This window comes from Girardinichthys multiradiatus, chromosome 20 (genome assembly GCF_021462225.1).
Source record: "Girardinichthys multiradiatus isolate DD_20200921_A chromosome 20, DD_fGirMul_XY1, whole genome shotgun sequence".
Lineage (NCBI taxonomy): Eukaryota > Metazoa > Chordata > Actinopteri > Cyprinodontiformes > Goodeidae > Girardinichthys > Girardinichthys multiradiatus.
Genome location: NC_061812.1, coordinates 45,238,911 through 45,264,521, shown reverse-complemented (window position 1 = coordinate 45,264,521; position 25,611 = coordinate 45,238,911). Strand labels below are relative to the sequence as shown.

General features: G+C 37.6%; 1 protein-coding gene across 1 annotated transcript in view; it reads right to left on the bottom strand.

Annotated features, from left to right (window-relative positions):
- Positions 1 to 4,583: 4,583 nt before the first annotated feature.
- The window catches only part of LOC124856364 (contactin-3), a 253,125-nt gene continuing 232,097 nt past the window's right edge, over positions 4,584 to 25,611 (bottom strand). Inside the window, exons 20-23 of the mRNA XM_047346720.1 lie at positions 18,024 to 18,204; positions 14,458 to 14,570; positions 7,587 to 7,755; positions 4,584 to 4,687 (exon numbers count right to left, since the gene is read on the bottom strand). Coding sequence (XP_047202676.1) covers positions 4,584 to 4,687; positions 7,587 to 7,755; positions 14,458 to 14,570; positions 18,024 to 18,204 — 567 coding nt within the window. The remainder of the gene's footprint in view (positions 4,688 to 7,586; positions 7,756 to 14,457; positions 14,571 to 18,023; positions 18,205 to 25,611) is intronic.

The window sequence follows — 25,611 nt, the reverse complement described above, 5'->3', positions numbered from 1 at the left end:
AGAGGCTGAAAGTCCCGGTGTGTGTGAATTCACACCTGGCCAGTGGGTTATCGCCTTCCTCGGCGCGGGGTGACTCTCACAGGGTCCAGAGAGTCACCAAGAAGTCAACTCCGAGGTGAGACAGTTTTAAAATACAGTTCATAAGAAAAGTACTTAAAAGTTGTTGGTAGTGCGTCTCCGGTAAGGACGCTGCATTGGGATGATTTTATTCCACCGTGAAAGGAATAGTGACAAATTAAGGTAGGGCCCCGCCAAGAAGGGGGCCAAATAAAACGACTAAGGGTTATTCCCCTGTGAGGGAATAGAATAAGCGCTATAAAAGTAAAAAGAACGGAGTAAATTGAGCTCATAAAATAACACCAAGTTAACTTAGAAAAATTACAAGGTACCTGAAACTTTCTTGTGTGAATGTGTGTGAATGGGAATGACTGATTTCATTGTAATGCATCTTTGAGGGACTTTAAAAGCGCCAATAAAGGTCTGATGTTCTGATGATCATTGCCAAACTTATATCTTGATAAGGTTTCCAGAATCTTTTCCGAAAAATCATATAAAGATAGCAAAGGTTCTACCTGTATTGAAAATACTGATAACCATAAGAAAGTTCATAGATCCGTCTTCAATTTTTCACAATTCTTTTACAAACAGGGTATTTAAACTTTCTTGTGGCCAAATGTCTGTATTTGACTTTCTGTTTTTGTGAAATAAATGTCTGTTTCATGTTATGTAAACATTTGAGACCTGAACATTACCATAATAATATTAGGTCAGTTCTCTATGGTAAAACAAAAAGATTTTAACAGACGTTTAGACTTTTTCCAGTCAGGTTCAAAATGATTGAATTACACTCGAACTTAACACAGTATGAAATGAACCTTAACAGAATTACTGGACTGGACTGAAATAGAGAAAATTGAGTTAATTGAAACAAACTTTAGTTACTTGAACTAAATACAAAGCTGACTGAAACTGGATGGTGTATCTATAAAACTGGGTAAGATAAACTAAGATTATAAGATATAATATGCCCTTCATTTTTTGTGTTCATCAGTGAGTGAGTTTTTATTTTTTATTTTTAATAAGAACTAAACCAAGCATTATTTAAAATAATAGCAACTACCTAAAATATTGATCTCATTTTTAAATGTAATAAGGACTTACTTTATAAAATATGTTAAAAAAGAATAATAAGAATTTGGAAAAACAGAGGCTTTAAACCTCTGCAGGAACAGCACTGACACTGTCAAAGGTAGATCCTCATACAGAAATCTGAAAGCTCACTCTAGGGTAGACAGTCAAAGTCCATCCAAGGACACATTTAGATGAGGCAGAGGGAAAAATACAGGGCTTAGCTGAGAGCAAAGAGAGCAACATGCATCCTGCCCTAGCTGCTGTCCCAACTGAACTGTGGTCCCAATCATCAACTGATGTAGGGCTTATAAAGGGGTTCCCACCATACAAGGTTAAACTAATATCTGAAAAAAGGCCATTAGTCCGCCAATACCCCTTCAAGCCAGAAGCTGAAGAAGGTATTAAATCAGTAATACAAGATATGTTGAAGTCTGGAATATTAAGAGAAGCACCTGACGCTACATGCAAGGCATATCACACTGACATCGCTATTATTATCACAGCCAAACATAACTCTAAAAAGATGTGCCCTTTAAATCCAAGTACTCTAATACCTACTGCAGAAGATGGAAAACCACATTCTTATAAAGCAAAAGTTGAAGAAGACACAAATCCCAGACAAGACATTTCTCAAACCCTTATACCAGATTCATGTGTTGTGTTTGTAGATGGCTCAGCATCTAAAGATGAATATGGAAAGAATAGAGTTGGTTATGCAGTAACAACCATCGATAGGATAATAGAAGCTAAATCTCTACCCAATACATGTTCAGCCCAGACTGCAGAATTATATGCTGTAGTAAGAGCATGCGAACGTCACGAGGGACAAATACTTACTATATACACAGACAGCCAATACATTTTCGGATCAGTACATCACCATGCTAAGATTTGACAAAATAGTGCTTCTGTGTTCTTTTTGTGTCTCTGCTCTGTTCTCTCAAACCCCCAGTCGGTCATGGCAGATGGCTGCTCACACTGAGCCTGGTTCTGCTGAAGGTTTCTTCCTGTTAAAAGGAAGTTTTTCCTCTCCGCTGTCGCTACATGCATGCTCAGTATGAGGGATTGCTGCAAAGTCAACGCCAGTCACTGTCCACTGTCTCTACATGCTCATACGGGAGGAGGGAATACTGCAAGTCACTGACTGGATGCAGTCTGCTGGGTTTCATTAGATAGAAAAACTTTTTATCCAATTTGAATAAAAAGCTAACTCCGACTGCTCTGTCCAGTGGTTAGGATTAATTGGAATGTATGTACCTGACTGTTGTGAAGTGCCTTGAGACAATGTGTTGTGAATTGGCGCTATATAAATAAAACTGAACTGAATTGAATTGAATTCACTCTTAGTGTTTTTCCACTGGTTGCTGCCTAAAAGTTTTATGACCCTTTATGTTTCACTGAGCTCCAACTTTGGATGTTTCATGACTGCAGCCTGGTGGAGGCTGCTCCCAAAGCTTCGCGGAGTACCATATTTTCTATAGTTTTGCTATAACTGCTGGTCTGACTTTCATTCACACTCAATGTTGCTTTATCTTGTTTAGTTAGTTATTTTACCCCTTTTGTGTGGAATTTTTGCATGCTTGATTAGGTGAAAATTATTGAATCAAAATAGCGAGGTGTATCAGGGCTGTTGATTTAATAAATATTCACGTAGATAAAGAGAAAGCGTTTGTGTTTATTTTGAGCAAGGGTAATTTGTCTGTCAAATAAGGTCAAAGTTTCCCCACCTTCGGTGAAGTGGTTAATTAAACAGTGACATCTAGTAATAGTTATCAATTATTACGGATAATTTTATTGTAATTATCAAGGGCTTTGAGCCATAATTACAGCACCAGAGGACATCTCTGATTTTGATTCGTAAGTAATGATTTTTGGTTAAGAAATAAAAAAAAAATTCAAATTATGATTTTCAATTATAATTCTGGATAAATATTAATTAATCAATAATCATAATTCTTACATTGGTATGCACCTGTGGAAAAGGTTCCCAGTTGTGGGGAAGTGCACACACCCCCATAATGTGCAAGGCTGGTTGAGCAAGGGAAGTTGCGAGTTTTCAGGCTTCGCTTTAAAAGCTAAATGTGCATGTCAAAGATGGGTCCTGCCATTGCTTTTTACAAAGAGGAGATGGAAAAAGTAGGAGCTCACTGGGTTTATAATATTTTGCAGTATTTGGAGCACAACTGAAAAAAAAACAAGTTCTTACTTTAAGATCTTCAGTGTGATCAGCTCACGGTGATCAGTGGAAAATACAGATTTTTTGTGGATCACTCCTAATTGCAGGTAGTGTACATCATAGAAAGCATTGCGGGGCATTCATCCAGTGTAAAGGGGGGTATAATAAAGAATCTAGCTGTAACACAAGGTAAGCAATGCAGGACATCAGATAAATGTTTAACTGAAAGGCAGCAGGTCACTATACTGTATAGTTTAGGCCACTGGTTTTCAACGTCCTGGATCATGGAATACTAGGGGTTTTGAGAGTATTTCTAAAAATAAGAATACATTTTAATTATAAAAAAGGTCACTTACAGCATAATGTGACACAAAATAGGCTGACCAAGTATAATATCTTGTTTTATATTCAACCTGCAGGTTTTGAATTCTCAGGTCTTTACAAGTATTATCCTTTGGGTTGAAAATTTAACATTTTGAGAATTTCTACTGAGCTGCTAAGTTAATGATACCATAAACTATGTAGATTTGACCAGTACAAATTTGGACTGCACAGTTTTTGCAGGAAAACATGCATACAGAGAGCTAAATGATGAAATGCACTGGGGCAGTGTTAACACTCAGTACATGATTCAAGCTAGGAAATGTGTCCTTGCAATAAATGCAAGTTAGAAAACTAGAAGTGCTATACATTTTATCTTGGGAGATTTCTTACCTGTATTATAAAAGTGTATGCTCATTAACTCAGGGCGGCTGCAGAAAAGGTAACAGAAAGCAAATATTTACAATTTCCTAAATGTTTTTCTTTCATACTGAGTGACAATTTTTCAAGTAAAAAAGTTAAGGTTCAACAGTTTGTCCTCACAGAGAACAAAGCACGGAGCATGATGGGAAGCTTTTCTTTCCAACTACTGGTTGAGACAGAGAAATGTGTGCACAAAAGTAGAAGTTTAAAATCGAAACAGGACTTCAACATTAATGCAAAATAAGTGCACACTGAAAAATAAAACGGGAAACTGGGACATGAACCCGCACTCAAATTCATTTTTCAATGAAAGGGTAGAAGGTCTGATTTCCAGGTTTGACAAATTTATGCATTCTGCAGTGTTGAAGCCCAGCAGGATGCTTTTGTGCTGTTGTCTGAGTGTCGCACTTTTCACCAAGTTTCCATCATTGAGTGTCCAATCTTTGGAAACCAATGGCTCAAAAATATTACAGTTGCTGCTGTGTGTTCGACAAATCTCACATGTAGAAGAAAATATGCACTGTATTTAATTTTAATATAAAGGTAACAGTAGATGCATTAATAAATTAAGTACAAAGAAGAGCAAACGGTGCATAATAGCTGGAATTGGACCCACACATCCTTTTGAGTTCAAACCTAAGAAGATAAGAAAATAAGTTAGCAAGATAAAATGGCTCCATATATACGTATCTACAATGTATTTTGCAATTAAATCATATCCCAATCCATTGTAGAGAACAGAGTGGGAAATGTGAAAGCCTTTGGTAGGAGGAATTGCTTAAAATGTTGAGTATGTAGCTTGGGGTTAGTCAAATGTTACAGAATTGTTTGTGGTGCACATTATAATCGATGTTTGTATGTGAAACCAAGATGTCTGCTGTACATTATAAATTATAAATTTGTATTCTCAAATTGCTTTCCATGTATAATTTCTAACACAAAGTCCCATACGCAGGAACTGTGTATGGTGTTGTATTGTAGTTTGTGTATTTTACAGTCTTGTCTTAATTTAGAGCAGAACATGTGTTAATAAATGCCAGATTAAAGACAATGGTGAGTGGTTAGCCTATTGGGTTGTATAATATTTTAACATGCAGATATCAGGGGTTTGGCTTACCATGTCAGGGATGCAAATTGATTCTGCTACAGTGTCTTGCAAACGTATTCACCCCTTTGGCTTTTTACCTGTTTTGTTACATTCCAACCAGTAATTTTAATGTTTTTTAATCATATTTTAAGCAATAGGTCTGCACACAACCGTCTAAGTTGGTGAAGTGAAACGAGAAAAACATTTACATAAAAAAAAAAAAGATTTGAAAATGAAATCCACCTGTGTGCCGTCTAAGTGTCACATGATGTGTCAGTTTAAACACACCTTTTCCCAAAAGCCCCAGAGGCTGCAACACCACTAAGCAGGATGCATCACAGCATGAAGACCAAGGAGCTATCCAAACAAGTCAGGGACAAACCCGTTGATAAGCACAAGTCAGGGTGGGGTTATAAAAATAAACAAATCTTTGATGTTTACCCGGAGCACCATCAAATCCAATCAACTTCAAATATAAAAGCACATGGTACCAAAACAAACCTGCCAAGAGTGGGCCGCCAACCAAAATTCATAGACCAGGCAAGGAGGGCATTAATCAGAGAGGCAGCACAGAGACCAAAAGTAACCCTGAAGGTGTTGCAGAGACTGGAGTATCTGTCCATAGGACCACAATACATTGTACACTCCATAGAGCTGGGTTCATGGAAGAGTGGCCAGAAATAAGCCATTATTAAATGTTAAAAATAAGAAGGCACGTTTTGGGTTAGCCTAAAGGCATGTGGGCAACTCCCAAAATCTATGGAGCAGGGTCCTCTGGTCAAATGAGACTAAAACTGAACTTTTCAGCCACCAAGGAATACGCTAAGTCTGGTGCAAACCCAACATATCCCATCACCTCAAGAACACCATCCCAACAGTGAAACATGGTAGTGGCAGAATCATGCTATGGGAATGTTTCAGTAGCAGGGACTAGGAAACTGGTCAGGGTCGAGGCAAAGATAGATGGTGCTAAAAACAGGGATATTCTTGAGGAAAACCTGCCAATCTGCCTGTGATTTGAGACTGGGACGGAGGTTCCCCTTCCAGTAGGACAATGACCCGAAGCATACTGCTAAAGGAACAATCGTGTGGTTTAAGGGGTATCATTAAAATGTGTTAGAATGGCCTAGTGAAAGTCCAGACTTCAATACAATTTAGAATCTCTGATTAGACTTGAATATCGCTGTTCACAAGAGAAAACCATGCAACATGAAGGAGCTAGAGCAGTTTTTTTGTTATTTTGTCCTATTTGTTTTTTCCTTTTTAACAAAAACAAATAAATGTTCAAATTTGTTCTGTAAATGTTCTGTAAATGAAATGGTGCAACCTCTCAAATAATTCATTTTAATTTCAGGTTGTGAGGCAACAAAACAAAAAATACCAAGGGGTGTGAATACATTTTGCAGGCCACTGTAAATAGAAAAATGGGTCCTGGCTGATTCAGGTATAGGTGGACAGTTTTAAGCATGTGCGACCACATCTGGTATTATAATCTGATCTGAATGATAAAATCTCTGTTACCTGCTTTAGATGTAAATAAGCAAGCAGCTGTAACACAGCAGGTTGTAAACAAAACTGTTAGCAGGTCTTCTGATGTTTTAGTTTGATCACAAATTCATGAAATAAATTATTTTACATTGTAATTTAGATACTTCTGCGATTGTGATTCACCTGTCACGATTATATTATTTTAGATTTTTAGGTTAAAAACTACTCTTAGGTTGGTCTGAGGCATGCCATCCGAACACTGCATAAAGTGCTTTATTACCAGCATTTGTTGCAATCCATGTGTCAGGCTTTTAGATATCTGCTAAACACCTGGATTTCCAGAGTTTTTGATCACAATAAACTTCAACTTAACCGAAAAATCTAAGAACCGTAAATAATGGCAGATCTCTTTTTAACACCAAAATCCTGATCATACGATGACATTGTTAGTGCTTATATCTCTTTTTTTTCATTTAAGCCTTATTTACCAGAGACCACTGCTTCCCTAACCATTTAATTTATTCATTTTTGATCATATTTTACACCCAGACTTAATAACGACTGCATAAAATGTTTGACACCTTTTTAAATTTCAGTTTCACTGTACTTTATTCTTTTCATGTGAGATACTGCAAACGTATCTTCTTGTCCTCCTATCATTGGCTTAAAGATGCTCCACATGTTTTTCTCCTATCATAAGCTAACTTATGGGAGCTAAGAGTGCAGGTCTTCAGTGAAATACTAAGTATATTTTTTTATATTTTATTTTTAGCATTTTCTATCTGGCTTATTCAAATACTGTTATTGCTATTTCTAGAGACCTTGTACGAACTATGCTAAAGTTCATGTACAGTATCAGTCCCTCTAGGGGATTAGTGACACAGTAAGCCTCAATCCCATTGCTCCTCTGTCTGTTTCCACCTCTAATCAATTCTAGACTGCAAAGTCTTTGAAACTCACTGGACATCTTTGGTATGTGAATGGGACCACTACTGGTGCCATCGCCCCCCTCAGTCAGAGCTGTGATCTCAATGACGTAGTCCTCTCCAATAGAGACCTGCAGCTCAATGCTGGTCTTATTGGTTTCCAGTATGGTAGTCCTGCCATGCCAGGTCTGGCGATACACAACCTGAAAGACAACATGGATAAATGTTAAAAAATCTTTTTCATTGCATATTATGATGGGAAAAAGTGACTCGGGCAGAGCTGGCCAAAGGCAGAAGCAAACTAAAATGTTGATCAGGACCCATTAAGTTTTAGCATAGAGAAATATAAAGATTTTTAACTGTTTACATTTTAAATAAAAAGGTAAAAGAATTGCCAAGTTTAATGTGTAAAAGTGCAAAAAATAAACTTCATTTTTTCATAGTTATGTTAGTTGTGTTAAGGACTAAATCTCACACTAGTGACCAGGGCTAATTTACTTACGTTAGCATTAACCTTTTAACTGCTAAATGGTTTGTTGAGGCTAGTGTTAGCTATGTCAGATATTCACTCTTTGACCGGATAATTGGTCAGCAAGTCAGTACAGATGGGCAATATTCTATGCAGTTATGTAGGGGAGTAATGAGGTCTCTTGCCACAAAATCTCCCAAAATAAAAATACCAAAATATATTTTGTCAAACTTTAGTCTGTCTTGCAAAGCACTATCTAGTTTCTGTCAGCATATAAGGTCAAGTAATTTTAATCTAATATAATGGGCGTCAGATTTTAAAGTGTGTGGTGCAAGGTTGATACACTGTTGTATCTACAGGGGTTGGACAATGAAACTGAAACACCTGTCATTTTAGTGTGGGAGGTTTCAAGGCTAAATTGGACCAGCCTGGTAGCCAGTCTTCATTGATTGCACATTGCACCAGTAAGAGCAGAGTGTGAAGGTTCAATTAGCAGGGTAAGAGCACAGTTATGCTCAAAATATTGAAATGCACACAACATTATGGGTGACATACCAGAGTTCAAAAGAGGACAAATTGTTGGTACACGTCTTGCTGGCGCATCTGTGACCAAGACAGCAAGTCTTTGTGATGTATCAAGAGCCACAGTATCCAGGATAATGTCAGCATATCACCAAGAAGGACGAACCATATCCAACAGGATTAACTGGGACGCAAGAAGAAGCTGTCTGAAAGGGATGTTCGGGTGCTAACCCGGATTGTATCCAAAAAACATAAAACCACGGCTGCCCAAATCACGGCAGAATTAAATGTGCACCTCAACTCTCCTGTTTCCAGAGGGTCAATATACCCGGTCGGGCTGCTATAGCCAAACCTTTGGTCACTCATGCCAATGCCAAACGTCGGTTTCAATGTTGCAAGGAGCGCAAATCTTGGGCTGTGGACAATGTGAAACATGTATTGTTCTCTGATGATTCCACCTTTACTGTTTTCCCCACATCCAGGAGAGTTACAGTGTGGAGAAGCCCCAAAGAAGCATACCACCCAGACTGCTGCATGCCCAGAGTGAAGCATGGCGGTGGATCAGTGATGGTTTGGGCTGCCATATCATGGCATTCCCGTGGCCCAATACTTGTGCTAGATGGGCGCGTCACTGCCAAGGACTACCGAACCATTCTTGAGGACCATGTGCATCCAATGGTTCAAACATTGTATCCTGAAGGCGTTGCAGTGTATCAGGATGACAATGCACCAATACACACAGCAAGACTGGTGAAACATTGGTTTGATGAACATGAAAGTGAAGTTGGAAATCTCCCATGGCCTGCACAGTCACCACATCTAAATATTATTGAGCCACTTTGGGGTGTTTTGGAGGAGCGAGTCAGGAAACGTTTTCCTCCACCAGTATCACGTAGTGACCTGGCCACTATCCTGCAAGAAGAATGGCTTAAAATCCCTCTGACCACTGTGCAGGACTTGTATATGTCATTCCCAAGACGAATTGACGCTGAATTGGCCGCAAAAGGAGGCCCTACACCATACTAATAAATTATTGTGGTCTAAAACCAGGTGTTTCAGTTTCATTGTCCAACCCCTGTAGTTTGTCAAGTCAAGTCAAGTTTATTTATATAGCGCTTTTCAGCAACAAGGAACTCAAAGTGCTGTACATGAGGAAAAACATTACAATGATAAAGAAAATCAAACACAGAAAAACAAATCAAATGACACTAATAATCCTTGGGAGTTTACTGGTAAGAGCTGGTTCTTATCCAATCTTTCTAATAGAGGTAATTAGCTCATTAGTGCATATGTTTATCGTGAGCATGTGCGTGTGTGTGTGCATGTGAATGTGTGCAAAGTAAGTCCGTGAAGCACTGTCACAAAGGCCATTGTCCTTGATGATACGATGGAATGTTCATCAACCGGCCACACAGTTCTGAGCTGGTCCAAAGATGTCCTCAGGGAAGGGAGGGGGCAGAGCGTCATGTTTACATAACTTCCGAGAGAAGTTAAAGATAGACAGTCATCAAGGCTGTGCAGGGGAGCCAGATTCAGAAAAACAACAATTATTTGGGTTAGGGTGACTCTTAATTTTCCGTCAGCCTTGAGAGTCTCGCTGATGCTTCTCAATGGCGAATGCAAACAGCCAAATTCCAGGTCCTTTCCGCCAGATCTGAGCGAACAACTTTCTCCAAGATTTATCCCATTTCACCCCTGAGTCCAGGAACCGCAACATGCCTGCGAACCTGTGTAAGTATCACATCCAGTCTGCGATTCAGCTCACATAAAATCTCAGTCTGAGTGTTGATCGCTCTGCAGATCCCATCATACATGCCAGGCAGCCTTACAATGGCCAGAACAGCTGCCGACGTTTTTTTGAAATTTCTCGATATGCCAGGAAACCGCCAACTCCAGAAAGCAGAAATCCTGCTATCAAACACCCAATTGTGTACACATCTTCGACATCCTCGATTGACAATATCGACAGACACACAATCCTCCACTTCTGCCAGGAGTCCATCGTGTATCCGGAGAAAAATGTCCTGTCTGGACAAGAGGGGGAACCCTTCACCCTGTCTTCTCGTCAAGAAAATTTGATCAATTGCATTGAGAGACCAGCTGACCAAATCCATAACTCAGAATTTTGGAAGATATGCAAAAAGAGGCTCCAAAAAGAAATAGAAGACACACAATGTGAAACATGTATTGTTCTCTGATGAGTACACCTTTACTTTTTTCCCTACATCCGGGAGAGTTACGGTGTGGAGAAGCCCCAAAAAAGCGTACAACCTAGACTGTTGCATGCCCAGAGTGAAGCATGGGGGTGGATCAGTGATGGTTTGGGCTGCCATATCATGGTATTCCCTTGGCCCAATACTTGTGCTAGATGGGTGCATCACTGCCAAGGACTACCAAACCATTCTTGAGGACCATGTACATCCAATGGTTCAAACATTGTATCCTGAAGGCGGTGCCATGTATCAGGATGACATTGCACCAATACACACAGCAAGACTGGTGAAAGATTGGTTTGATGAACATGAAAGTGAAGTTGAACATCTCTCATGGCCTGCACAGTCACCAGATCTAAATATTATTGAGCCACTTTGGGGTGTTTTGGAGGAGCGAGTCAGGAAACGTTTTCCTCCACCAGTATCACGTAGTGACCTGGCCACTATCCTGCAAGAAGAGTGGCTTAAAATCCCTCCGACCACTGTGCAGGACTTATATGTCATTCCCAAGACGAACTGACGCTGTATTGGCCGCAAAAGGAGGCCCTACACCATACTAATAAATTATTGTGGTCTAAAACCAGGTGTTTCAGTTTCATTGTCCAACCCCTGTATGTCTGTGTTGAGATTTTGAAGTGAGGAAGGAAATTGTTCTCGAGTTGACCTGTTTTGTTGACAGTTGGCTACTTAAAAGGGTAAATATCATGCTTGTAAGTCCTTCCTTTTCACACTTAAATCATTCAGATGTGGTCTATATAAAGTGGAACTGCAAATGCTTTGGTCTGAATTCCTTGTTATTGTAGCTCTACAGGCCCCCCTTTTACCTGTTCTGAGGAGCATCTAAGAGCAACATGTTTTGGAGCGGTCTGTTTAAAAGCTGTTGAGGCACTTCACACCCCGCCCCCATACAGGTCAAGGTGCGCTCCATTTTAACTTGTACGGCCATTTTTGTAGTTTGATAAGACTTCACTAGCACAGCAGAAACAAGGCAAAAATGGCAAAAACAATGTAAAACTGTTAATGTAATACAACCATCCACAAACAGGACAGGTCCAGACTGCAACAAACAATCAGGGCTGCAGAGAGAATAATCAGGGCTGACCTTCCCTCCATCCAGGACCTATACAGGTCTAGGGTCAAGAAAAGGGCAACTAAAATCTCTGCAGACCCCACACACCCTGCACATAAACAGTTTAGGCTTCTACCTCCATGTCGGTACTACAGAGAGCTGTCTGCTCAATCCAGCTGCTACAGAAACAGTTTCTTCCCCCAGGCTGTTTCTCTGATGAACACTTGACAGTCAGAGTTCCAGAACAATACCATGCATACTTGGACTGATCTCACATTATATTCTGTTGTAAAGTCAATTGTGTATAAATGTACATCTAAAAAAATATATTTTCAATTTCTATTATTAATTAAAGATATAAAAAAAAATCCTCACAAAAAAAATCCTGAGAGCAAAGTGTACTGGATTCAAATTCCTTGTTTGTCTGTAAAAACATGACAATAAAGCTGATTTTAATTCTGATTCTCTTCAAAACATGCAGTACGGTTATGTCCTCAAGGAGCTAAAAGCGCAGCGCTAACATAAGCAGAAGGCACGATGCTACTGCTTTCAAAACAATGGCCAAGATGTCATATCAACACAATAAATTAATGTCTCAAATAAAGTTTGTTGTCATTTTAGTGTTACTTTCATCTTACTGCTTTGCTGTGTTCATCGTTTCCATAGACAGAAGGAACTGACTCCTTAATCAGAAATCTTTCAGCAAATCCTTCTTGGTACTGACAAAGGTTGCTGAAGGCACTCCTCCTTGAAGTGGGGGAATCAGGAATTTCTCTACTGATGTGGGTAGATTTCCATAAAAATTAAATTTACCCAGACACCTTGAAAAGGTTCTGATGCTGGGGGACAATATAATGAATTGTGTGGATTAATACGCCCAACAACAGAACCAAACTTATCCTCTTTCAGCGTAGGCATATTTGAGCTTGGAATACACAATCGCAGCGAGAAATAAATATAGCGGAAATGCAAAATTGATCAGCCGGAAGTCCATGACCTTCTTTAGCTGTTCCACAGCAAATACTGTGACGTAACAGTTGGACAAACATAATAGATTATGGAGAAAACTGAACAGACAAAAAAAAAAAAAGTGACCCAAACAGAATATAAAGATGCAACACCTGGTGAGACTAAATTCAACTTCCCTGCCCTCCTGGTCTCCAGACTCCCAAGTACACAACAGAATATATTTAAAGGCTAAAGAAGTGGATTTTGCATGATATGTCCCCTCTAAGACCTATCTGGCTGATGACAGTCGGTTACATTTGTGCTGAAGAAGAATCCATCACTTTTCATTTGTTAGCATAGCAGCTGACCAGAACTTATATATATATATATATATATATATATATATATATATATATATATATATATATATATATATATATATATATATTTATTTGTTTTATTTTTTCTTATTCTTTTTATATATACTTTTTTCTCATTTATATATATATATATATATATATATATATATATATATATATATATATATATATTTATTTGTTTTATCTTTTCTTATTCTTTTTATATATACTTTTTTCTCATTTCACTTCACCAACTTAAACTATTTTGTGCAGTTGCATCATAAAATAAGATTGAAAAACATTTAAATTACATAAGAAAATACAAGGGGTGTGAATACTTTTGTCAGGCACTGTAAGAAAAATTATTTCTAACCCACTTATTGATAACATTAATATTAGCCGTTGGTCACTTTGACCCATTTTGTGAGTTGAAAACCTAATACAGTATACTGGCTCAACCCTGTTTTGCTAAATCAGTCAAGGACTAGATTAATACATATTTGATCCAGAACTGGGTTAGCATAATTACCTAGATTGCACTACTTTAAAATAAGTGATGTCAGTGTGGTCAAATTATGAATTCTTTTTGCCTTTTAATAGTTCAAAATGTCTTTTGAGGACATCATTTGTTCCAATGAGTCAACACTGAATAACTAGAGGGCATAAAACATTTTTATTTTGAAACATTATTATTTTAAGACCTTCAGTCATGCTGTTTCATTGTTATAAAAGTGTCCTGCACTGACCCTTATAGGAAACATGAAGATGAAATAGGAAAATTAAATGCATATTTTTGAAACTATGAAAACATTAGAAATTTCCTTCCAATACAAGGTTTTGCATAAGGTAATTTAATGGGAAATATGAAAATATATTAGAAACCCTCCCCCCATACAAGGTTTTGCATAAGGCACTTTAATGAACAAGGCATATCTACAGCACATGAGCGTCCTTATACCACAGCTCCACAAAAGGCTTATCTTTTAAATGACCAGGGCTGCATATCTCAGTGGAAGGAATATGTATTGTGAAAAGAATAATCCAAAACTGTGTTTTTGTCCCCACAAAGTATGCAAAGTGGATCAAATATGATTTGTTGTTGTATTGGTTAGAGAAGCTGAATTCTCTCTGCCGCCTGACGCTCTTCATTTTATCATCTCAAACAGATCTTTTAATTTTGAAGGGCCAGACAGGGCCAATCCATATCGTAACACCGGGGTGCTGAGGTCTATCTTTCCTCCGCAATGAGAAAGCTATTTGCTTAGATGCAAGTTGCTAAGGCCTTGTTTGTTTCCAGACATTTGCTAGTTCTTTGAGAAACTTGCCTTGTATCCCGTCACCTCTGATTCATTCTGTGACGCCTTGACGTGCTCCCACTTTAGAAAGATCTTTGAGTTGGTCAGGTTCCACTGAATGGCCCCAGGGGGCTGCCTTGGTGCTGCAAGATACGTAATTATACAGACATAATGTTGACAAATGAGCGAATACACTGATGTTATATGTAGCGCTTTCTAACTCTGCAGTGAGCCATCTTTTTATCAGGAATTTGCATTTAATCAAATGTTTGTGAATTTTTACTCAAGAAAAGTATGTCAAGAAAAATTAAGGTTATATGCTTTCTGCATCTGTGTCTTGTTTATGTGTGCAACAGGTTATTAAAAGGGATGACATCAGAAGCCCATTGTGAGGCAGCACTCATGTCTTTACAGGTTAATTTTTCCAGTAAGTACCTCAATAATGTTCAGATTTGGTCAGATTTTTTTAAAACTCCATAATGTTCCTGACGATGTACAATAGTTAGAAAGTAATTTATAGCACTCAAACTTTATTTAGATCTTTTTCCCTTACAGATACAAACTACAGTGTACGTACGTATGTATGTTTATTATTTTGCTGTTCCATCTTTATCTTGGTCCAGCTTCCAACATGTTTTGTGCATCTTGAAAATATAACAGCCTATTTGCTTTTCTGTTATTAGCGAAATCTCATCAGGGATTAAGTTGACTTGATCCCTTGCTAACAAATCGTCCACAGAACGGTTTAAAAAGAAGAACAAAACTTTCACATAGCTCCTTTTAACGTTCAGACCTTGGCTCCTCAAGTTCTTAAAATATTTCCAGAGAAAACACTTTTTATTTACTTTAATTGATGCAGAAGTAAAGGAACAAATAAACCACGAATCAGCAATTGAAATACTGCACAAGTGAAATGCTTGATGCCATCATACTGATTGAATTTCATACAGGTACACAACTAGAATATACAGAATATATACTGTTTATAAAGGAACCTTAATTAGCTAAAAAAAATAAGTATGAAAATACTTTTCATAATAGAGTAAATGCTGCTTTTCTGGTTTCTTTGAGGATATCAGAAGTAGTGCCAGCAGTTCTTAGCAGACTACTGTTAAGAATAATAATAGTTTTTTTACATTTACTCCCTGCATTTTTCCATAATCTTTTAGCTATCCACTAAAGAAAACATCCAAATGCACCTTTAATAGATGCAGCAAGTAAAAATGAGAGCACAACGGGGTGGGCGGCCCGGTGCAAGAACAGCGCAGGCACAGAACTAATGTGAATGTCAAAAGATTGATTCATTTGGAGGTGTGACACAAAACAGAAAACAAGCTGGGGAAACACAGACAGATCCAAAGATGGTCTTCTGTCTAAAATGGAGAACTATATTACCGGAACATGTGTTGGAGAACGACTGATTTAGTGCAAAAATGTCTTTCAAGATTTATTAGAATGTTCTAAGATTTTCTAATATTCAGTCATTTTTGCAAGACTGCAAATTGATAAAATCAATAGTTGATAAAAAAAAAATTTGTTGTCACTACAGAAGCTCTTACTTTGGAAGAACTACAATTAAAGCTAAATCTATCAGGCATAAAATTCTGACCACTTTTCTAATATTTGGTAGGTTATCTGACTTTTTAAAGATACACCTAAGACTGCACCAGAGTTCTGAAGGTCTGTTTTGCTATTTGGTCTTTTAAGTATACAGACCCTTGAAACTTCCTGTAAGTTATGTAAACAAATATGCATTGGGGGCATCTGAACTGATGTTTTCATACTGGAGTAACAGTGCACTTATTGTTTGAGTGGAAGCACAAGCTTTAGACAGTAGAGAGTTTTAAAAGGTTTTATGGTTTTTCTTTAAAAAGATGTTATAATTCTACAATAAACAGATATGGTGCACAGAATCTCAGTTATTTTCTTGGCAAAATGAAACTGGAAGCCTGACAAGTTGTTAACTAGTTAGATAGGATGTTAGCTGCCTGGCAGGGAGCCTGCATTAAGGTGTTAATTTTACTGACAGATAGGATTTCCATTCATTCCGCATTGACACACAGCTGACTGACAGCACCAGGCAACAGTTGGTAAATGGGCAGTTTTAATTTGTGCTCAGTACAATCAGAAAAAAGATCCTGCAGAGACAGAAATCATGTATTTTTTTAATTGTTAAAAATGACCCATGCCTACTGACTAGAGCTATCTGGATGGATGGATGGATGGATGGATAGATAGATGATACAACAATAAAACCACTTGAAAAAGATCAATGTTGTTTAGGAATTTAATAAGACTGTTCAGACATTTGAGGTTTAAATCACTTTGGAGTTCTTTTGATATCAATCCAGTGACAATCCAGACAATCCAATCTACCAGATGTACTTGAATGCACCGTGAAAGCGCAACTGTTAGAAAAACCCCCTCTGGTCCGAGAGACTTGCAAGAGTTACAGTGAGTACACTGACATAAAGTTCAGGTTCAGTCCATCTTTCTTTCTCCACAGTAGCAGCATGAGAAACCTGAATGTTCCCAAATAGCAGAATATTGTGATAGCTGGGAGTCCTCTCTGTTTTGTTTTGGTGCCACTTTTTAAAGTTGCGCTACATAATGTTGGATTGTGCACTTAGTTGTGATCCAGCATAAAACAGCACTGTAAAAAACATCAAAACTTAATTTAGATTGCAATTAATCACTTGACTCTCTGTATGTAACACCAATGCTAAATATGTTTTACTAAATCTTTCCAAGTGAATGTATGTGAATGTAAAACAACACCGAATGTGCTAATCATACTGCCACCCTAATCTCGCCCTGAAGTAAGAAAAACTGTAGGGAAACTTGTTTTAGGGTTTTTGAAAAGTGAAATACAGCTAAAAAAAAGGGCCATAACAGGTAATTATATCACCCAAAAAAATTTCCACTGTGATTTAGGGTAACAGCGATTTAAGGCTGTCACTTCATTTGGTTTCTTATGGTTTCATCAGGTTTCAGTTGTGTGGAAAACTTCAGAAAACTTCAAACAGCAGAAATTGTATCACATCTGTCACATCTTCGTTTCTGTTGGTTATGAATTATCATGGACTGTTTCACCCTAGGCCTAATGTAACAAGTAAATATTCTACTATGATCTTTTTCAGAACATTTAATTGAACATGCAAAAAAAAATTACAAATGGATGAAATGTAATATTTACCTAATTAGACAAACTAATATGCATTTATGTTCCAAGAAAAAATATTAAAATGGGTTAAAACCCTTGAATCAAACTGAATATGCTTTTACCTTTAAGAACTGTAAATGTGTCGTTAATCATGTTGTAAGTATTACACCTCACATCACTCCTTCACTCTATGGTGAACTTTTTAGGGTTTCAAGGTTTTATTTGTTTACTCTGAGTCAGAGATTTTGCAGGATTATTAGCAAACTTTAATCAAATCAAATTCTGAAAAGTTGTGTCTTGTGTTTTTAATACAACAAATGTTAACAGTGAAGGAATGAAAAGTTAGAGGTAAGACACATTTCATTTGTTATAAAACTACCCCAAGTCTCTTAAAACGGTGATATCCCATCTTGTGTTTTGTGTGTAGACTCACGTGTTTGCTTGGTGGTGACACTGAAGGAGGTGCTGGAGGGTCCAAGTCCAGCACTGTTCTGGGCCCTGACTGAGATCAGGTAGACTGTACTGCTTTTCAAACCGGAGAGCAGAGCCATGCTGTCGGTAACCCTTACTTTGTCTGCTTCACTCTGCTGAGAGCTTTCCTCGCTAAAGAGAACCTGAATAAAAGCAACCACAGTTACTGCTGAATCTGTCACTTTTTATACTGTTTTTTTTTTTCATGTTTTATTGGTTTAAAAGTGAAAAATAGTACAAACTAAGTCATATTTTAACAGATGTATAAAATGTCATGCAAGTCATTATTGCAAAAAAGCTACATAGTCATTTTAAACTTAAAAACCAACGAAAAACAGCAATGCTGCATAGTAGTACCACAGACCCTCAAGAAGTCAAAGTCACATTTTAAAATTCCTAAATGATATTTAATCTAAACATAATCAGTAATAAGGCAAACGACAGTGAAAGTGAGGAGTATGAGACTTAGGAGCGTGTCAAAATCTGTATCTATAAGGGGATCATTTCTGACCTCAACCCGAGATAGGGGGAGCAGACAGAAAATGTCAAACAGATGGCATGAGAGCAGGTACTTATTCATGTGGCAACACACAGACTCTCAGACATATTGCACAGGAAAGGTAGATTAGCAACAGGGCCTGGAGCTGCTGATAACACATACATCTAGGGTGTTTCTTTCCCCTCTGAACTACAATTATAGCATTTTTTTGGGCCCTGGGGAAAATACCGAAATGGCTGAGGAGAATGGGTCAGTTTTCTGCTCCTCTGCTAACAGTTTAAACATCTAGATGAGACCGGGGAATTTTACCTTTTTTGCTGCATCCTGAAATTTTATTCTGAAGTACAGTGCGTAAAACTTTAAACTGAAACCTTTTTTTATTGAGGGAGACTCATTATTAGAAAATGTAGTTCTTTACATACTGATTAAAGTCCAGAGCAGATTTAATTTTACTTTCATGCATTTTATGGACTTTTTTTTATAAACAACCTAAATGCCACCTCCTCTTCAGCAAAAATGCACTTCCACATAGTAATAATGATGTAACATGTGTAACTGAAATTTGTACACTTGCTGACAAAAAATACCTTTTCTATAGGAATATGGTGAATGGATGTGTGGCTGCTTATTAGCAGAACAGAAAAAGGAGGGAGCACTCTTACTTTGCCTTAAAATCATTAACACAGAAGAAGTATGTGAGCTTTGTGGAAGAAACCAGCTGAGGAAACTATGTATTTTATTAAAATTTTATGTTAATGAACAACATCAAGCTTTGCATGGTTGCAAAGTGAAATAAATAGTTTTAAATGTTTTTTACAAATAAAAATCTGAAGTGCTGCTTGCATTTGTATTCAGCTTCTTTAACTCTGATGGAATCAAATGAAATCCAGTGCAATTAATTGCCTTCAAATTTGTTAATAGGGTCCACCATCCTAGTTTGGTGAAGGAGTCAAAGAACACCTTATCACAGAAAAAAACAGCATCATAAAGAGTAAGAAACACAACAGAAAGGTCAGAGATAAGGTTGTGGAGAAGTTTAAAGCAGTTTAAAAATGAATATTCCATGCTTTGAACACCTCATGGAGTACTTTAAAAATGAAAAATGTATGGCACAAATGTAAACTGGTGGGCCCGAGAATGAGATCAACCAAGAAACCAAGAGGCCCATGGTAACTCTGGAGGACCTGCAGAGATCCACAGCTTATGTGGGGAATCTGCCAACAGAATAACTATTAGGCATGCACTCCACAAATCTGGCCTTTACAGGAGAGCTGCCTCTATTTAAAGAAAGCCACGAGAATCCTGGCTGGCAGTTTGCCACAGCCAGGACATCAAAACTAAATTTTTTGGTCATTGTGCAAAGTGGTATGTGTGGTGAAAAACTAAACATTTCACATCGCTCTGATCACACCATCGATCCTAGGAAACATGGTGGCACCATTATGACGTGTTTATTCCTTCAACTGGGAAAAGGAAGCTGGTCAAAGGAAGTGAATATTTTATGAACTAGAAAAGATTAGAAACTAAAACAAATCTTATTATCCATTCATTTGTGTTCTACTTAACAAAACTATTTCCCTTTTCGTTGGCCTTTCACATGAAGTCTCAATAAAATACGTTGGGATTTGTAGCTGTTACATAGGAAAAGGTTGAAGGGGTGTAAACACCTTTGCAAGGCACTGTATATACACTGAACAAAAATATAACGCAACTCTTTTGTTGTTGTTTTCATGAGCTGAACCCAAAGATGTTAAGACTTTTTTTGTGTACACAAAATGCCTATTTCTCTCGGGCATTGTTCTCAAGTGAGTTAGGGAGCACTTTTGCCGAGATAATCCATCCACCTCACATGAGTAGCATATCAAAATGCTGATCCCTCCTATTCAATGACTGTGTGAAGTTGATGGATATTGGCAGGAACTGGAACACGCTGACTTGTACGCCGATCCAGAGCATCCCATGATCATGATCAATGATCAAACATAATCAATGGTAAAACATGATCATGATCAAACATGATCAATGGATGACATGTCCGGTGAGTAAGATGGCCATGCAATAACTGGGATGTTTTCAGCTTCCACAATCCTTATAAGGATCTGCTTTCATGTTTACAGGTAAATCACCTTTTGACTGTTTGGTTTCCCATTTTTTTGCGAGGTCAGGGAGATGTACTTTCACCAACATTATTTGCTCTTTGTATCAATGAACTAGCTGAACAAATTAAGCAAGCTAATTTTGGTGTTTGTATTGATGTATTGATGGTTTGAATTTAGGATTTTTGTTATATGCAGATGATGTTGTGTTGGCTGCAGAAACTGAGTTAAGTTACAGAAAATATTAGATATTTTGAGTTTATGGTGCAGTAAATGGAAGGAAAACCAAGTTTATGCATTTTAGAGAAAAGGGGGTGCAGCAATTTGATTTTACATTTAGGTTTGAATCAATGTCGCTGTTGGGACCCATTCATGGGTTACAACATTAAAGGCCAGTAAGAACTTTTGTGGAACTTTCAAAATAAATCACATGAACCTACTTTCAGCACAGCTAGGAACAGAAGGAGTAACAGCAGACTTCCTGTGACTTCACTGTTTGAATGAAAATCCCGTGTTAAACAAACGGATCTCTTTCCATGCGGATCCCCATAGGAACCGGACAGGAGAAGCACGGCACGCATATCTCCTTGCTGGCAAGCTGACATAACTCTACAAACTTGATCTAAGAGTGTCATTGCTGTTTGTGTATCCAGTATTCATTCATGAATGAGGGTAATTACAGTGCAAGCGCGGCTTGACTTTATTTTCTGAGTTCGACAAAAGCAAACTGTGTTCCAGAGAGTTCCCAACAGAGACCCTGTCTCTACAATGCTGAGTGGTTATCTGCAAGCTAACCTTTTGTTTACCCACACGTGGATGTTTTCCTCAATGCCCAGGACAACGTCTCAGCACGGTTCACATAAGAGGTAGTGTTTGGGCAGATAAAATTAGTTTAGAGTTAAATAATCTAAATAATGTTCGTTTAATGGCATTTGTTTGTGTTAAGAAGCTCAGCTAATGATGTGTTCTGTGTTGTTTTTAAGGATAAGAAAAACTTTATTTAAAGGGTGTTTTTTTTTTTAAACAGATCGGCAATAACGTGCTGTATTAGTACTATTTTAAAGGTACATGTTTGATTCTGGTAACAACTATAAGCATCTTTTGTTAGCTCCAACCGCTAACGGCTCAGTACACGGGCTCGCCCACCTTATGAGGTAGCTACAAATTATTTACCCAGAAAGGTTGTTAGTTTCCAAACTAGGAAATAATATTTCCATGCATATTACTTTAATAAACATGGTAACTAACTAAACACCACTAAAGATAATTTACCCAGAAAGGTTGTTGGTCCTGATTCAAAAGAATATTTTCTCAAATATTATTTTAACATTTCCTTAATAATATTTCCTTAAATATTATTTGTACTAGACAAAGCCAGCTAATTAAACACCATTAAGATCCATTTATCCAAAAAGGTTTGGTTCTTATTCAAAATAATATTTCCTTAAATATTATTTTAATAAATAAAGGCAGCTACTTAAAGAATTAGTCATCCAGAAGGTTGGTTTTATTCAGCAAATCATTCTTAAAAATGTTTTTTTATTAAAATAAGGTTTTATCTGATCTTGCATTGTGAATGGTTGTTTGAAGGTATACCAATTATTGCCTAAGTTGGTTCCAAGACTAACTTAACTTCATCTCCAGATTCTTCAAGATAATCCTTGGTTCTCAAACATAAATATTGCATGATAATGTTGAATCACTTTATTGGCCATGACTTGTTTATTTTGTACATAGCCCATTAGCCGTCCTTATTCTTTCATTTTGCTTGGTAGTTTAGTTGGGTTGTTTTAGCATAGTAATGAGTTTGTTGATTGAAATATGTTTGACTTTGAGTTGACTTATTTTTGTTAATAAATTATTGTATTTTAAGAAATTGTGTGAATTCATTCTGTGTGTGTGCAGAGTTTTGTTGTTCAATAATGTCAGAGCTTGGCTCATCCCTTTAAATTTTGTCCTAATACCACCGTCTTATTGGGCTGGTATTCACAGAACGATCCTTAACAGATTGAATTATTATTTTATAAAAGGGGTTGAAACATAACACACATGCTGGGGGAGAAAAGAAGAGGGCTCTGACTCTCTGAGAGGTGAGGAGAAGCTGTTATTTTCTGACCATTCAGGTTTTATCACTCAGACAGTAGTTTGTTGTTGTGTCATGAGCTAGCTAAAGTGTTTATATTTTTGTTCAGGCCATGGTCTGTGCCTTTCAGAAACAATGAAGAGTTCAGTGTAGTACCAACACATTTAAGGGGGGCAGATGATATTGGTCACTACCTGCTAACATGCAGTTTTCTTAAACAAAACATTAGTTCCCTCTAAATCCTATTGAGTGAAGTTTAAAGTTGACACTAGGTTTCTAAACTTCACTTTTTCTTTGTATAAGAAGGGTTTAAGGAATTATGTTGCCAGGTTTTTCTCCAAATCAAATCAAGATTAAATGGTGGTTCAGATTTTCCTTCATCATAATAATACAGGAACATTTTAAAGTTACCTTATTATACCTACAGAAATCAAAACACCCTTGAAACCTAGTGGTAATTATGTATTTCACAAGAAATGATTCATCAGCCAAGTTGTTGCCTTCCCTCAAAAAAAGAGATAACAAAATACATAATTAGTACTGTATAACTGGTGTATTCAAGTGTTCCAGTACAGCATTACATCGTTACATTGTAACGTATTTATTTATTCATTCCAATAAGCCCTCCTCTGAAACCTAATGAAAACATGTATTATTAATGCTATTTAATGTTGTTTTATAAGAGACATGAGATGACAACGCTCCACATTCACCCCGTTACCCTTAAACCTTTGCCCCTGTGACACGCACAATAACTGCCCCTCGCGCAGTGAGACAGAGAAACAATCTGTGTAGCCCAGAATATGTCGCATTTGATCCAAATTCAGGGCAATTATTGATCAATAAAACGGTAAGTGAGTGACATTATAAGATATGGGTAATTGTACTTGTATCAACAACTTTGTATTGTTTCTGCTTCATCACCGACTGGAAGCAAGTCTGAGCAGAGAGGGGCTGAAACATAGCACACGTGCTGGGGGAGAAAAGAGGGCTCTGACTCTCTGAGAGGGAGGAGACAGAGTAGGAGAAGCTGTTATTATCTGACCATTCAGGTTGTATCACTCAGACAGTAGTTTGTTGTTGTGTAATGAGCTAGCTAAAGACTTTGCCTCTTCCCTTTAACATTAACAACAGCTGTAACTCAGCAGTATTACTATTATATTGTTAGAAAAGCTACTTTGAGGAGATGTGTGATGATGAGATGCATTGGTATTGCAATTTATTTATTTTTTTATTTTTTGGAGGCCAAAGAAAATGCAGTTATTCATCTACCAATTAGCTGTTTTAGAGATTAAAACAGGTGAGGTGGAGTTAAAAAAACAAATTACTCTGAAAACAATCACAGTTATTTCTAACATGGCATTCATTTTTTACTTCCTCTTCGTTACAGTCCTCTGATAAAATAACTACATCAGGTTCTGAGTTCTGGTAAAGTGTTCGGATAGGACATAATGAATGGGTAAAGCCCTTAGGTTTCACTCTCCTTGGGTAGCCTCTTCTGGGAGATTCAGCAGCAGCTACAGATGGAGGTTATTTCTGTACTTTCCTTAGAGAAAAATATGTAATAGTTTGTACTGCAGCTTTTTCAAGGACTCCAGGTGCCGTCTTAACAAAGCTGCTAACCAAGTAACTACAGTGCCTTGCGAAAGTATCCATACCCCTTGGTATGACTTTGTCACATTTTATTAGTTAGAAGCCATAACAGTCATGTTTTTAATTGAGAATTTAGACGAGCACAATTAGAGATGAGCAAAAAAAGACACATGAATTACAAAATGTTTTACGAAAGGGGTTCATGTGTACTCTCATATCCCTAAGATTCAATACAACTAATGGCCTTCAGAAGTCACCCAAACAGTTTATGGAGCCAACCTTAGGGTAATTTAATCTCTGTATAAATCCAGCTGTTCTGTGGAGGCCTCAAAGGTTCATTAGAGAACATCAGTGAACAAACAGCATCATGAAGACCAAGGAACACAGCAGACAGGTGGGGAGAAAGCTTTGGAGATACATTCAAGGCAAGGAGAGCATTAAACAGAGAAAAGGCACTCCACTGGCCTTTACTAGAATAGGGGTACACAGAAAACACACATTTGTGTGTTAGAATGGCCTAGTCAAAGTCCAGACTTAAATCCAAAAAAGTTGAATGTGTGTGGCAGGAGAATATTGAAGCTCAAAGATGCTCTCCATCCAATCGGAGTCTGAGCTATTTTGCAAAGAAGAATGGGCAAAATGGTTTGGTCTCTAGATGTGCAAAGGTGGTGGAAACAAAAGACTTGCAGTTGTAAATGAGGAGAAAAAGTCAGGGGGTCTGGATACAAATGCACACCACAAGTTTCAGATTTTTATCTGTAAAAATGTGGCACCTGCCCACACTATCAAAGGTACCAAAAGCTGGTTTAATGACCATGGTGTTACTGTGCTTGACTGGCCAGCAAATTTGCCTGACCTGAACTCTTAAGAGGACATGTGTCAAACCCCAGTCTTCCAGAGCCTGTGTCCTGCAATTTTTAAATGTGAGTGTGCTTCATCACACCTGAATCAAATAATTGGTACATTAGGACTCTAAATAACCTGACTACATGCTGAGGAGGTAACCTGGCCATTTGATTCATGTGTTTTGGATTAGGAACACATCTAAACGTTGCAAGACACCGGCCCTCGAGGACTGGATTTTTAGGTTTTCCTTATTTGTAAGCCATAATCACCAAAACTACAAGGCTTGAAATATTTCATTCCCTGTATAATGAATCTATACAGTATATGAATTTCACTTTCTCAAATGTCTGACAGAGAATACTGAACATTTTTCTTGATAGTGTAAGTTTTGGAGATGTACCTGTATGGTTACTTTGTTGGGTGAAGGATCTGT